This window comes from Emericellopsis cladophorae, assembly GCF_022114955.1.
Source record: "Emericellopsis cladophorae strain MUM 19.33 chromosome Unknown NODE_93_length_51195_cov_114_010407, whole genome shotgun sequence".
Lineage (NCBI taxonomy): Eukaryota > Fungi > Ascomycota > Sordariomycetes > Hypocreales > Bionectriaceae > Emericellopsis > Emericellopsis cladophorae.
In genome coordinates, this window is record NW_026251018.1 from 20,827 (window position 1) to 36,192 (window position 15,366).

The 15,366-nt window shown below is 59.9% G+C and overlaps 1 protein-coding gene across 1 annotated transcript; it reads left to right on the top strand.

The window, feature by feature from the left end:
• Nucleotides 1-99: 99 nt before the first annotated feature.
• Nucleotides 100-11,517, top strand: J7T54_000024 (uncharacterized protein; the record flags this gene model as incomplete). Its single annotated transcript, XM_051510348.1, has 1 exon — nucleotides 100-11,517. One exon carries the CDS (start codon nucleotides 100-102, stop codon nucleotides 11,515-11,517), a length of 11,418 nt encoding a protein of 3,805 aa, XP_051358742.1.
• Nucleotides 11,518-15,366: the final 3,849 nt, after the last annotated feature.

Sequence of the window (15,366 nt, forward strand, 5' to 3'; positions counted from 1 at the left end):
AAACCTTGCCTCCATCCGACGTGCATTTACAGCTACTACTGTAGCTATGAGGAAGAGCAATCATCCACGCTGTCTCTCCATCCTTTGACAGCAGCCGCCATGACTATTGACCTAATCATCGTCCGGCTGCTCCCGAGTCCGCCCACCGATGCGGCCACCTTCCGGGACTACATCCGGGACCTCTCTATTCAGTGCTTTGACCAGAACATCACCAACGTCGACGAGAGCACCAATCCTACGGGCGCCAATCAAGTCCTTCTGGGCGAGGCTAGTGGACTGCTCAGTTTCTCCGCGAGTCAGGCATGGGACGCGATCATAACGCCCATAGATATTCCTGATCCGGAACCAGGACGCAAGAAGAAGCTGCCCAAGTCCATCATCCAGCATACCGCCGCCAATGTGCCGCGAGGATTCCCGCAGCCCCCGACGTCGGGCGTGCTGAAGGCGGTGGCCACGGCCGTCATCGTTGTGGACATGCAACCGCCTGACGCCGGCGCGGCCCACAAGGAGTATCCCAAGAAAACGGGCTATGATGTCCGTCTCGTCCTCAAGCGCAGCGGTGTCGCGCTTGAGGCACCCAGTATCGAGTGGAACGCGACCTGCTACACTGTCCGCGATCTCTCACCCTATGCCGTAGACTACATGGGCATAGCCAACAACCCCATCATCCTCGACGGATTCCCACGCATGACGGTGCCTTCCCTGTACGCGCTCATCCCCTCGGCACCAAGCCCCTTGCCCGCGGGCACCGCTGCCATCCTTCTTCAGCAGAACGGCAATCCACCGCCGTTTGACGAGCTCGTGAACGGCGTCAACCTTGTGCTGGCCAAGTACGACCTGGACACCGGCACCAGGCTGCAGAACCTTATTCAACCTCTCACCGAAGCCCAGAGCCAGGACATTGCCTCGGAGATTGTCTACAACCGGGCCTGGCTGCCCCTCCCGTCCCCTGTGCCCGAGGAGAGCCTGTCGCTCGAGGACTTGTACACGTCCCCAGGCACCTACAATGACATGACACGCACCAAGTTCGAGGGCAACTTGGCAGCGTATCACGCCAAGCTCGACGCCGACGCCCGCAGGCTGGCCTCGTACATCTTCGCCGCCTCGGCTGCCGTCGCCGCGGAGCGTCTCAGCGCCGAGTCGTCCATGGCGCTCTTGACCTTTCCTTTGGACGCGCGCATGGTGCCATCAACCCAGCCGCAGTCGTCCTCCACGAACGGCCAGAGCACAGCCCAGCTGTCTGTTGTGCTGACGAGCTGGGACGCCTTCGCCGTGGCACCGCCCTCCTCCCCAGCCGCACGCATTGACCCGTCCTTTGTCGTCCCAGCTGCCTACTTCTACGCCCTTGGCTACCAGCTGTCCCCGACTCTCACACCAGAGCTGCGGTACCGCGCGCTGGTGAACAGTACTCCCGAGTTCATCAAGACCACCGTGGTTGCGGCCGTGGGCGCGGGCATCCTGGGCCCGTCCGAGTCCACAGTGACCCAGGGTGACGATGGTGGCAACGTCAGCATCAACACGGCACAGGCCGTGCGGCGCCTGTGCGCACTACTCCCCAATGTCGTCAACATGCTCGGTGGGCTGACGGCCTCGGGAGCGTCGGCCAGCACCCAGCTGCCGCAACAGCCCGTGCTGGCCATGGCCCTGGTCTCGGGGCTCGTGGCCCTGTGGCGGGACTTTGACCGGCAGGACCAGGCGTTCTGGACGACTGATCGATTCAGCGACGACGCTTATCTCAATCTGATCCTGCAGATCGCCGCCTCGGGAGATCCTGGCCTCAAGCCAGCCATCGCGTCGGCGGCCCTGGTTCCTGCGAAGATACCACCAGCACCACCAGGGAGCCCTCCCACGGTGATCCGACATGCCTACGAATTGCACAGCATCACCACGGAGGCATGGAAGGATTTCTTTCTGTCCGGTACTAACCCACCATCCCTGCCGGCATGGACGGCACCGGGTGATGTCGTGAGCCGTGTCGAGGCTTTTGTTCGGCGGCTGCAGATGCTCTTCTTCGTGACCTGGCAGGCTCCCTCGTCACCGGGAGAAACGAGTGCTCATCTCATCCCCGTGCTGGACGCGGGGCCGGCCGAGTTTAACGGACTACCCAGCGATTCTGACACTGGCGCCGGTGATTTGCTCGCCGTTTTCCTTCAGTCCGCGACCGGATTCTCTTTTGAGGGCGACTGGGACGATGACCTGGTCCAAGTCGCCCTCCTAGCGGCATTTCCTGATCCCAGTCCTCCCAATTTGTCTTCCTTTGGCGACGATGGCACAGAGAAGCTGCGACGCTGGCTTGGGGTGACCTTAAAAACGCTCTGGACTCTCGTCCACGTAACCAATCTTTCCGATGCCGCCAGCGTCTCGACCTACCGTCGTTTTGCATACATGGAGGCCCTGTACAGCCGTGGTTTCGTATCAGCGGATGGCATCGTCGCGCTGTCCGTGACACAGTTCGCGGCAGGCTTGAGCGGGACCATCATCGAACCTGTGCATGTGCCCGCGATCCATGCCCTCGCTGTAGCGCTGCCACACAGCCTACCAAGCTCGGGGATCGAGCCGGGCTGGGGCTTTGTACCTGCCAACCCGGGCGGAGCCCAGACGCTGGTCAACTGTATTCCGGCGCCGACACTAGATCCCCTCGGCCGGGTGGCCTATCTTCACGAGATTCTGCGTACCCCTTTGAAGCTCCACGTGCAGCAGGATGGCATGGACATGACAGTGAAAGACTTGCTGTCGACACGCAGAGGCGACATTGGAAGCTTGTATGTCAGCAAGGCAAACCTGGAGACGACTATTCCCCTCGCGGACCTCGCCATCGAGAGCCTAGAGGCGGTGGGCGCCATGGTTGCCAACGACCAGACCGCTCCGCACGGTATCGTGCATCAGACGACTTCGCACCCAGCAGCGAAGCTCCTTGGTCTTTGTCTGTCGGAGGATGGACAAGGCCAAGACCAGGGACCTGGCCCTGCACATTGCTGCCCCCCCGGCCTCCCATCGCCCCCAGAGCTTCTCGCCGCTATTCCCGAGCACTCGCATCCGGCTATCCAGGTTGCGCGGCCTGGGGTCTATCACAGGCTCGAGAGCACCTTTACCTCGCCGGCCCTCCCATTCGCCCGCCATCTAGACATGACGCGCTCGTACCTTGCATGCGTCGGCACTAGGCGATTCGACACCATGCGGCGCTTCAGGCGCGACATTACCGAGTTTGCCCTCGATCCCTCAAGGGACCCTCCCGAGTGGCAGGCCCACGCGTGGCGGTTCCCAGTGCGGATCGAGATTGGGCTCGAGTACCTCGGGCTGTCGAAGCAAGAGTACGCAACGCTCTACACGTCCGACCTCGATGAAGAGCAAGTGGCTGGTCTCTATGGTCTGTCGCTATCCGAGTCCTCGTGGACTGACACGGCCCTCAAGCTGCATGGGTTCATGCGCGGACTCGACCTGACGTACTGCGACGTGCTGAAGCTGAAGGCGTCGGGCTATGTCGACTTTACGCTCGTTGTCGATGACCGCTCGAGGCTTCAGGCGTCTTCTATCCATCCCACACATGCACGCGCGGATACAAACCATGGTCATGGGGAAAGTGACTTCACCCGAGACGAGGGCGAGCGAGAGGCTGCTGCTGATACGGTGGGACCCCGGGACTGCCCACCTTGTTGCCTGGACATCTGGCGCATACGATTCCCCAACGTGAAAGCGAGGAAGAACACCGAGACTCATCTCAAACAGCTGGCCGTCTTTGTGCGTCTGTGGAGGACTCTCAACGCAGGGTGTCGCCACAAGCTCTCGTTCCGCCGGCTTGCGGACATCTGCACCGTCCTTCAGCTGTTTGGGGACAAGGAAATGATCAACCCTGCCTTCATTCGTCGTCTTGTCGCGTTGCTCATGTTGGCGGACTGCTTTGGACTCCCGTGGTCTGCTGAGAATGACGGGGAAGACTGTCTCGGACTTGCCCCCGACAGCAAGAAGGCGCCCGGCTCAGCGCGCACCGAGATCCTCGCTCTGTGGGATCCGAGTGTGCCCAGACCGCCCAACGCCTCGCCTGCATGGGACTGGGCCGTGTCTGCCATGATTGACGTCGTCCAGCGGTATGCCGAGAGGGAGTACCATGTCCATGCCGGGGCCTCCCATGGCGCCTCTCCCAAGATCCTCGCCGAAAACCTAAGCCACCTCGCCCGTTTGGCGGGATTCTCTCTCGATGCTGCGCAGGACCCGTCCTGGCATTTCGATCCCGTCTGCACGCTCCGATTTGCCGAGGTCCTCGCCAAGATCTGCGCCTCTCGTTTCACAGTTGGTGAGCTGCTCTTTCTCTTCACCGTCCAGGACCACGTGGACGGTGACGACCCCTTTCCAATAGCACCACAGCTCGAGACGGCCAGCCACCCGCTCAGCAGCCTTCCCGACGATGAGCTTGAGTTCAGCCTCGAGGCACTGCGGAAGACGCTCTTGCGTGCCGAAGACGACGAGGACGAGTGCGCCGCGCTGAGTGACGATGCCTGCGACGCGCTCGATTGGTCACGCGTCCAAGGCATCCTACATGACGCTGGATACACATCGTTCCCCACAATGTCTGGGGGGACGAACGATGCGCTGCAATCATTGGCGGAGCACTTCTTCCCCTCTGCAGTGGCACGAAGCGGAGGACGCAGTGTCGACGCTAGGAGCAGGCAGTGGACCGCTCCTCTGGACCCACTCGACACGTCTCCCGCCATGTGGGCGGCAGACCCGTGTGGGCCGCTGCACTATCGGACCGTGGCGTCTGAGGATTCGAGGCTGAACTCAAATTCGGGCTCCGGGGAATTGTATGTGGCCCTACCGCTACGGGACGATGCCGTGCTTGCCAAGCTGCGGGCAATACGACAGCTGCGCCCCGAGGAGGCCAGGGCGGTTCAAGAACTCTATTTTGCGCCGAGAGCAGCGCTCGCTCCGTTTGCCCTGCTGTTCCGGAACTTTGGTCGTGCCGTAGAGCATCTCGTGCAGGCGGACGAGTGCGCGCGGTGGAGGCTTTTCGCGCGCGAGGTGCTAGTCTTTGAGAGGCGGGTGCGCATCATCGCCCGGCACATCGCCGTGCATGTCCGGCATGTGACCAACAAGTCCAGACTCACATGCACTTGCGAGGCATGCGGCTCGCCCCCCATCGACACTTCACTGGCTATCACAGTGCTCAGACACCTCGTCGCCGATGAAAACCGAGCGCTCGCGCCGTGGGAGAATGACTCGGGCGCGCCGCCGGATCCGGAACAATTCCAATGGGGCACCTCGCCCCGCTTCTCCGGCGGTGCCCTGGCGGGGTTGCTCGGCATTGCCGGCACCGGCCTCGCCGGCGAGATCCACTCGGTCCCCGGGGCGAATGCGGGGCCCATGACGGACGCGGGGATGGCCGGCGCAAACAAGCGCTGGGAGGAAATTCGCGGTGGATTAAAGGCCTTTGGTCTAGTCCAAGACCGCTGGAACTGCCCAGTACCAACCGTCATCCCAGACCTTGAAACTCGTCCGTCGGGGCCAGAAACCCGCGAGGCCGTCAGCGTCCGCAACGGGTTTGCGTGGCGCAATCGCGACGGCTGCCTTCTCCAAGGTGCCGAGCCGTTTGACTGCGAATGGACTGGCACACTACTCGTGGAATGTTCTGGGTGCTATGTCTTTAGCGCAGGGGCCCCGTGTGACACCGCCGAGGGCCTTCCTGGCCGCGATGGATGTGACAGCGACCTGTGGAGCGTCACCCTGAAACGAGGGCAGAAGACGTACAAGCTGCTGCGCCACGACGGTGGTGAACACCAAGGGCGGTCAACCGGCCCAAGCTTCGTGTCCGATAGCGTGCAGCTACACCAAGGTGCCTACGCCATCCACGTCGTGTATAGACAGGTCGACCCGCACTTCTCGCAAGTGGCCGATGCTGTCACGCGCGAGCGGACGGGCTTCGAAGTACGCTACCAAGGGCCCCAGACCAAATCTCGCTGCATCCTCGTACCCCTGCGCAACCTCGTGATCGACAGCAAGCAGGGTCCAATGGGGTCGTTCCTCGGCAAGACGCGACAGAGGGAAAGCAGTGTCTCTAGATTTCTTGCCAACCAATACATACCCACCCTGTGCGATGCGCGTCGCACGTACCAGCGCGTCTTTAAGGCTGCCCTCCTCATCAGCCGCTTCAGTCTGTCCGCCGATGGGCCCAAAGACGGCTGGCACTGCGACGGACTGTCCGAGATGGAGTTTCTTCTGGGGAGTGGACACCAGTTCAAGGGCACCGCCTACTACCGACGGCCCGGGGAAGACAAGTACATCGCCCACCACGCGTACCTTGATTTCAACCTCTTGCCCGTGTCAGATCCTTACTTACCCCCAAGCGAGACCGTCGACTCGCGCGTGGAGCCCAGTGCCCAGCGGCAGGCGGCCTTGTTCGACACGTGGGAACGTCTCTTTGATTACACCCACCTCCGGGGGGAGGTCCGCCAGCTGCGCCGGGACCGAAAACCTGGCGGCCATCATCGCTATCCTTCTGACACGAGGGGTACAGTATGGGTCATGTTTTACGAGGCGGGCTCCCAGCATCAGCTGGGGCCCCCATCCAGTCATGACGACGCGGCGAATCTCGCACTCCGGCACTGCGGTGTGGATGTAGGACTCAAGGACACGCTGCTCAACTACGTGTACCTCAAACTCCCGCCGGCTGACAGCAATCAGAGGCCCGAGCCCGATATCCATCACATCCTCGCGGTACCAGACTTGCAGAATGAGCGCTGGACAACCCGACTCTGGCACGCGCGCGCCTGGGCCAAGAGACTGGCAGACAACTTCCAGACGGACGTGCTCGAGAGGGCCAGACCCGCGCTGTGGGCGGCGGACGACGACGCCCTCGGGCTCGGGACCGTTGTGCCGGAAGACACGGACACGAACGGCAACCCGGTGCCCTCGCAGTCGGGGGTCCACAACCTTATCCGGTTCGTGCAGTACAGTCTGCTGGGGATCGACCCGGATCGCCACGATGGAGTGGAATCTGCCTGCGGAGAAGTCAACCGGCTGTCTGCGTTGAAGACGCTGAACGACGGCCTCAGGCTGCGTGCTCGGGATGCCCTCGTCGCTTTCCTCTGTCAGATGGGGCGCGTCCCTCTGCCGTTTGGCGGCAGCGGCCATGAGACGGGCGACGACACGTCCACCACGCCCCGAGACCTGGTGGATCTGCTTCTTCTGGATGTGGAGGCACGCCTTGACGGGCGTACGACACGCATCCAGGACGGAATCGTAGCCGCTCAACGCCTGGTGACACGCCTGCGAATCGGTTTGGAGCCACAGCTGCGCATGACCCCTGGGGATCGAAGCGATCTTGATGAGGCTTGGGAGGGCCGGTTGGCGAGCTTCCAGGTCTGGTCGGCTCATACGAGGCGCACCTTGTACGCCGAGAACTGGGCGACGTGGGACGAGCTGCGCGTCTTGGAGACGACCGAGGCGGGCTGGTTCCTGACGCAGGCCCTGCGGCGGGATACGTCCACACTGGCTGCGCCAGGACGACCGGTATGGTTTTCGGCGGGTGTGAGTGGTGAAGGCGATGACGAAGAAGCGCCGGCAACGTCTGGTCTAGAAATGCAACAGGCAGACCGAGATCTGGCGACGCTTGGGAGGCACAAAGATTCGACACTGGAGAACCTGCTGCTGATGGCCACGCCCGACAACATCCCTCGGCCTACGCTGCTGTCCGTCGGGCTCAAGACCGTCTCCCAGGGAGCCACCCCAGCTTCGAACACACCCAATACCACGGACGAGCTGCGTATCGTGGCGACCAGGACATATGGTGTCCACCTGCCTTTCTGGATCGAGTCGGCCATTCGACTGGGCGCGAGGTTCCTCCGCGTCGCTGCCGCTGGTCGCCCTCCTGCCTTTGTCTACGACTCATCCAAGGTCCCCGTGGTAGACGAGTATTACTTCTGGCTGGCACCGGCGAACATCTACAGCCACGAGGACGCGCCACAGAACGCCGACATTGGCACCTCGTCAGCGGATGACCCGAGCGCGCCAGCATGGGCAGACCCAGATCCCGAGGCGGACGAGAAAAACACGCAGGACACAGGCTCATTAGGGATAACGACAAAAACAAAAACAGCGCAGCGTCTGACGTGGAAGCCGCGCCCGGCCACGGCCCTGTTCTGGGCTTGCGTGCACAACGGCTGCTTGCTCGCGCCCAGGAGATCAGCCACCTATGTCAAGGCAACACAGCTTCCCAACGACGGTCGGCTACACCTGGAGCTGGTAGGGAGATGCATGGACTCTCTGTTCTTCACGGTGGCTGGCGATGGATCTGATGATGATGGCCATCCACAAGCACAATCATCAACACCGCTCGGTACAGCGCTGGGATTCCGATACGACCTTGCTAGTGACGAAGCTGTCGCCCTCCCGCAGTCTATCCCCGACGTCTTTGCGCCGCACTCCTCGTGGTTCAGCTCGAAGGGGCCCTTCGCGTCCTTCCCGGCATATCCGCGATTCGTCTACTTTGCATCGGGCACGCCATTGGCTCCCACAACGGCCTTTGGGGCGGCGCTCGCTATGGCCGGCAAGCTCAGAGACAACGGCTGCTTCTCGGCTGCGTTGGACTGGTACCGCACAGCTTTTGATCCCCTGGCAAGGGACAACTCGTGGGCACTGTGCTCCCGATCCTCGGCCACAGGGGGCACCGTTATCCTCGACTCGCCCTGCTGTCCTGCCACGGCCGACTCGTCCTTGCAGCCGAAGCTCGTTCGCAGCCGCGCCGTACTCCTCGAGTACCTCGAGACAATGCTCCAGTGGTCCGATAATGTGGCAGACACGAGCACCGAGGCGGAGGCGGCGCAGCTTGCCCAGGTGTTGGCCGAGACCATGGCGCGCCTTTTGGGTCCGGCGCCCGCGACGGTCATTGCGCACCCTGACTCGCGCATCGAGCAGAATATGAGCGTGTCCAGCTTCTTCTCGGCTGCATCGCCTCTGAACCCGCGCCTGCTGCGCCTTTATGACCAGGTTACAGACCGGCTGTCCACCCTGAACCGGCGCCAGAACTCAGGTCACGCCACGCCGGCGGCCCTCTCATGCCTCTCCTTCAACTGCCCGCCGTCACCGTCCTCCCTGCAGGGTGAGATGTCGGGTGCATCTCAGCCCTACCGGTTCACTGCTGTGTTTCCCAAGGCAGTCGAGCTCACCGGGCTGGTGCGAGGGCTGGCCAGCTCTCTCATCTCGGCTTACGAGCGAGGAGACGGCGCGTACATCAGCGCGCTACGGGCCTCGCACGAGCGTACGCTGCTCGAGCTCGGCATCAGCACAGCACAGCAGCAGTGGCGGGCCGCCGACTGGGAGGTGGACGCGCTGCAGCAGGCCATGAAGGCGGCGCTCGCCAGACGGCGCTACTACGTCGCCTTACGGGACGGGGGCCTGATGCCAGGCGAGGAGTCACACGTGACGGGGACGGAGACGGCCATGAGCTCCAGTACGGCTGCCAACGTCTCCGAGGGTCTGGGCCAAGTCTTCAGCCTGATTCCGGACCTGGCCACGGGCGTGGCCGGCATGGGTCCGCTGGTCAAGACGGAGCTGCCCATCGGCACCAAGATGGCGGCCGCGACGGGGGCCGTGGCCCGCGTGCTCAACACGGTCGCTTCCATCTCCACCTCCCAGGCTGGCCTCTCTCTGACCCGGGCGGGCTGGGACAGACGGCTGTTTGAGTGGAGGCATCAGGCTGAGTTGGCCCAGGTCGAGATAGCCCAGGTCAAGAGGCAACGGTTGGCGGCCGAGAGGCGGCGAGCGTCGGCGCTCCGCGAGCTCAATGCCCACGAGCGCCAGCGCGAACATGCTGAAGAGGTCATGGCCTTTGAGCGAGATCGACACTCGCGCCACGCACTCCACCTCTTCCTACAGCGCGAGACGGCCGCCCTGCTGCGTGCCACCTTTTCCCTGGCGCTGCGTACCGCAAGGGAAGCCCATGCCGCGTTCCTCTTCGAACGAGTGCCCCCCGGGACGGCCTCACAGCCGTTCCCTACCGGTGCCGACCTCTGGGACGACACCGGCGGCGGCGGCGGCGGCCGCCGTAATAGTGCCGTGCATGCGGGTCTCATGGCTGGGGAGCGCTTGGATCTGGCCCTGCGCAGGCTTGAGCACAGCTACATGGCTCTCAATGGCCGGGAGCTCGAGTTGTCCAAGCGCATCTCCCTCCGGGAGAGGTTCCCACGCGCGTTTCTCGCCCTGCGACAGCGTGGGACCTGCGAGATCGGGCTGCCCGAGTCCATCTTTGACGCGGACTACCCGGGCCACTACCTACGACGACTACGCAGTGTGACCGTCAGTGTCCCCTGTGTGGCGGGCCCCTACACCGGCGTGCACTGCGAGCTGCGTCTACTGGGCAGTAGTGTCCGCACTGAGCCTCTGGTGCCGCCTCGGGCGGCGTCGTGCAGCAGCTGCGGATGCTGCGGACGAGGGTCTGGTCAAGGAGAGAAGGAGAGCCGTGGTTCCCCGATGAGCGAGACGGATCCATATGTCGTACACCGCTATACGTCCTCCTCCGCCGTGGCCACGTCCCACGGCCAAGACGACTCAGGCCTCTTTGAGCTATCGTTCCGCGACGAGCGCTACCTCCCCTTTGAGTACGAGGGCGCCATGTCCCGCTGGTGCATCACGCTGCCTCGCCGATATAACCTCTTTGATTTCAGCTCCCTCTCGGACGTGGTTCTCAGTCTCAACTACACGGCGCGGGACGGTGGGCCGATACTGAGGAGACTCGCCCTGGACCGGCTTTCTGGGTGCGTCGCCGCCCACCTGCACGGCGGTGATGGGCACGGGTCTTGCGGCAGCAGCAATGCCCTCTGGCGCGGCTTCGAGATCAGGCGGGAGTTCTCAGACCTGTGGCCGCCATTCGCACGGAGTAGCGACGCCGGGTGCGAAGAGTGCCGCTGCGCTTCTTTACCTAGGTGTCCTCACACGTTTGATGTGCCTCTCCGTCTGCGTCGGGGCATGTTCCCATTCTTCCCTGGCCGGAAGTCGGTGCGCATCACTACCCTCTGCGTCTCCGTCTCCCTGCGCCGCCCATGCCAGAACTCCCTGGACATCGCCTGCCACTGCACGGGCAAGAGATGCCCGAGGAGACACTTCCCCGTGGTATTCGTGCCCCCGGGAAAGGAACACTGCCGCGAGAAATGGCGCGCCGTCGAGTGCGTGGAGCAGCAGTTGGTCACTGCCGACATCGAGGAGCCATGGGCCAATGCGGGCGGGGAGTACGATGACGTCTTCTCCTGCGAAATTGGTGACCTCAACCTGGGCCCGGTCTCTGAGGAGAGGGGATTCGAATACCGGTCCCGCGATAACGACCAGCAGACCTACGGTCTTCTCCGCTTTCCACGCCGCATGAGAGAGGTTGTCGATGCCTGGCTGCTCTGCGGCTACGAGGTCGTGGACTGTTGCGGAGAGGGCAGCAGAAAGAAGGGGGCGGGCAATATCTTTGACGGCAAAGGACAAGGTGGCAGACGACCGACGAGAAAGTATTTTGCCGAGGATAGCGAGGGGAGTCGACTCTAGCTCCCTGTGAGCGGAGGCTGGAGAGACACGGCAGACCTTTTTCAGGGATACATCTTGCCATTCGGCCAATCAGTATGAATACGTTCTGGAACATCAAACTTTAGCTTCGATATGCGGCGGGCAAAACCAATGACATGGAGACTATGCAGGAATTCCGAGGAAATTCACGGTGAGTTACTCAGACCACGACGTGTATCAGTAATGATGGGGATGGACAAAACCAATGTTAAAGTAACCAAGAGAATGAATCGATCGTGATCAACAAGAGTAAATAAAGAAGCCGGGACCAACTGCAACACTCTCGAATAACAGTGTCCACCACGAAACTGACAAGATAGTTTGGTTTGTATGGGCAATCGGGCCTTGACCCTGGCTTCGTCAACTCAACCTCTGGTCGTGATCCGGCACCGAAAGATAGATCCTTTTCCGCGAATATGATTGGTACATGAGATGCGGTCTGGACTGGAGCAGCCGTGTGAGTCTTCGCCCAAGTCTTGACCCTATATGGCATTAGTCGCGTGAGTAAAGAAAGTCTTGCATGAGATGCTCATACCGAGGAGCTATGACCTACCCTGTTGTTTTGAGGTGAAGGCTGGAGATGCTGGTGGTAGAGCCGGGGATCTGAGATCGGGTTGCAGACGGGTGTGTAACATTCAGGAATATCGAGGCTGCGATCCCGTGGATTGCTGCAGGAAAACACTGCTGGCTCGCAGGTTGGAGTCAACATTTCTCACTAGAGACAAAGCTCACGCTGGTGAGACAGTTCTATGAAGATGATGATGAACAACAGATCAGAAGAGAAGGAAGATGATGAATTCTCTATCTGAAGAACATGCTGATGCTAAGAAAAGAAGGAAGAACGCGATAGCGCGAAGATGCTGCCTTTGAGGGCAGCTGTGGGCCTGATGTGTGGCTAACTAATCAAGGCAAACCAGCCTAACAAACAAAAAATACACCATCCTCCTACATCTCCATCACGATGTTGCCAAACTCGGGGGTCTGGACGACTTTCCGTCTCTCGGGCGGGGTATTCCCTGGCCCGACACAAACGTGGAGGTGTCGGAGCCGATGGAGAAATACCTACGGCTACGAGCCATCGGCTTTAGTGACCCCGACACAGACTCGCCCACGTCAGATACCGCATTTAGTGCACTGGCAAAGGCATTGCAATCTCTCCCGCATACCACCGTAGACGACGAGGCAGTTCTCAGCGCGCGCATAGAGATCAACTCCAACAAAATTTGCAAAAGAGAGAGTACGATATCAGGCCACACGAATTCAGGCTCTTGATAGAGTGTCCTAGTTTACTACATGAGGATATGCGGGGATATATCTCCGCATCATCCCTCTACAGCTCCACGACACCTCTATCACGAGCGCTAATCTAATCACAGCGTTCGGAATAAGAGACGAGACACTCTGCGAGAGCTATATCCACAATCCCATGAGCTTGACGCTGCAAATGCTCGTCGAGGAAGATGAAGCAGTGTCGCGCCCGATCAAGGACGCAATGCTCGCTGCGAGCCTTGAGTACATTGGAGGGATCGTGGAGAAGGATTGTCATCTGCAAACGTACCAATGGCGACTTATAATGATTGCGAATATTGTTTCCCACGGTCTCAGCTTACGAAAGGTACAGCCAGGTACTGGGAGTACAGTCAAGGCAATGATGTCTGCAATGAAGACGAGGCGCGGAAGCGTGTATTTCTCGCTGTTCTCGCCACGATCTTCCCTTCGTGAGGGACCTACAGGCAAGACCGATCCTCCGCCAAATTAAGATATCCGATTGGGCGTCTACTTTACTTATTCTTCCACGTGTGAGGTGTCCGGGCCGTAGTCTGCTGTATCCTAGGGACACGTGTATTTTGACGTTCTGTGTTGAAACAGGCCATTTATTCTCGAAAGACAACGACCATCCCTGGAGGCACTGATGAGCACACTTGATTTGCCGTTGACCGTCGTTCTTTACGTATGGTTCAGATTCGGCCCGTAAGTGAGACGCGATCTTGCGATTAATTACATCCACAGAGGAGCCACCCACAAAGCCTGGGGGGCTAGGGTTCAGCCATAGAGTGTCTAGGTATGTGCCAGATCGGGCAAGTGGGGCAGTTGGACACCTCCGCCTCAGCAGGAAAGTGGGCCAATGACGGGGAAGGTATCCGTGCGCTGAGTATCCGCAGCAAAGTCGCCGAGGCGAATGGAAATAGAATCTTCTTCTCGAACGATTCTTCTATTTTTGGGTCAAAAAGGCTGATAGTAAGCTATGGCTTGTCGAAGGGGAAAAATAACGAATAACGTATCCGGTGTCACGCGTTGCGAAGGGTGTTCAACTACCTTGAATAATGCTGAGCGCGATAGCTATTTATGCGCTCTGTGTGGGTGGTCTGTGAGCTCCGTAGCCCAGCCCTCGTTCCTATCAGAGTTCCCTTTCAACCTTCCATCACGCGCACATACCTTCCACCTTTACTTTCAGTCGAGCCTAGCGCCCTTGTTAGAGGTCCGCCCACACCCGGCGTGTCATATCTTAGACCACGCCTAGGTCATCAAAGTCGTCTTTCTATCGTATAATGTGAACATGGTCGTGCCTGTACAGAAAGCCGGGTTTCGGCGCGAGAACAGAGTTCAGATCCTGGCAGCGTATATCCAGAAAATTGTTACGCTATCCCGCATTTCCTTCTGGATCGACGGACAAAGCTATCTTCGAAATTTCAACGACCAACTAGCAGCCTGCTCCTGCACCAGATAAATCAGCACGTCCACCACGTAAGGCTCCTTCCACGCCGCCACCGGGTTCATCGACAATTTCTTCTGCTTCCTCTCCTCCGGCGGAGCAGTATGCCACCGTCTGTCCACGTATCTGACCCTCGGCCTAGATATAGTGTCAAAGTTGATATACGCCATGCACTGTCCCCAATATCCTCTCCCGAAGAGCCCGTCAGTTCGCAACTTGTCAACACACTGCCCGCCGAATTGAAACGCCACTTCGAGTCAAGGGCATTATGTGCCTCTTCACGGGTTGGAGAAGTGAGCACAATGGGGCGCCGACGTAACACGGGGCTCGCCTGAGCTCTGCAGCAAACGCTCTATGGGACAGACACCAGATCGAGGGCCCTTGTGAAAACTGTCTTCGCTGCCCATTCGAGCCACCAAGACGTGAACAAAAGAGTAACGAGGTCAAGCGATGGAAGAAGCAGCACAAAGAGCAATGGAAGGAACACGTCCATAAAGACCTCGATTGCGAGGTAGACGAGTACCCTTTCATAAGGTTCCACGGCGCACCTAACGATAAAAACCCTTCGCAGCTGGTCCGCTAGTAAGCAACAGATTCCTGCTCTTGGTACAACTGTAGGCAACACTAGTAAGCCTAGTATTCCCAGAGTCAACAATGAGCGCGGTGGAAGAATTATCTGGGGCAAATGTCAAACAAAAAAGGCAATACCACGAAACTGAAAAGATGGTAGATAAGGACAAGCTTACCTGCACAAAGGAGCTCATTACCTCTGTAACACAAGTCATTGTCACAGTGGAGTTCAAAGGTGTGGACCCTGCGTGGGACAAGGAGATAGGAGATGACTATCTCAGCGAGAATCCCTGCACGCCAATCTTCCCAAGAGCTCCTGGAGAGTTCACTGATGGTGGTTATGCGCTATTGACCGCGGATCCGTGGTATGGCGGCCGAGTCCCTCAGTACGATTACAGATATACCGTACCAGATACTCTTCTCGGACACTGGGAACGCGACGACGGCGGCTATGTTGTCTTTGAGGATTAAGCCAATATCAACGATGGGGACGGGACGTACCTCCTCCTCGTCGAGCCAGGTTCGGTCGTGGTTGAAGAGCGTAATAG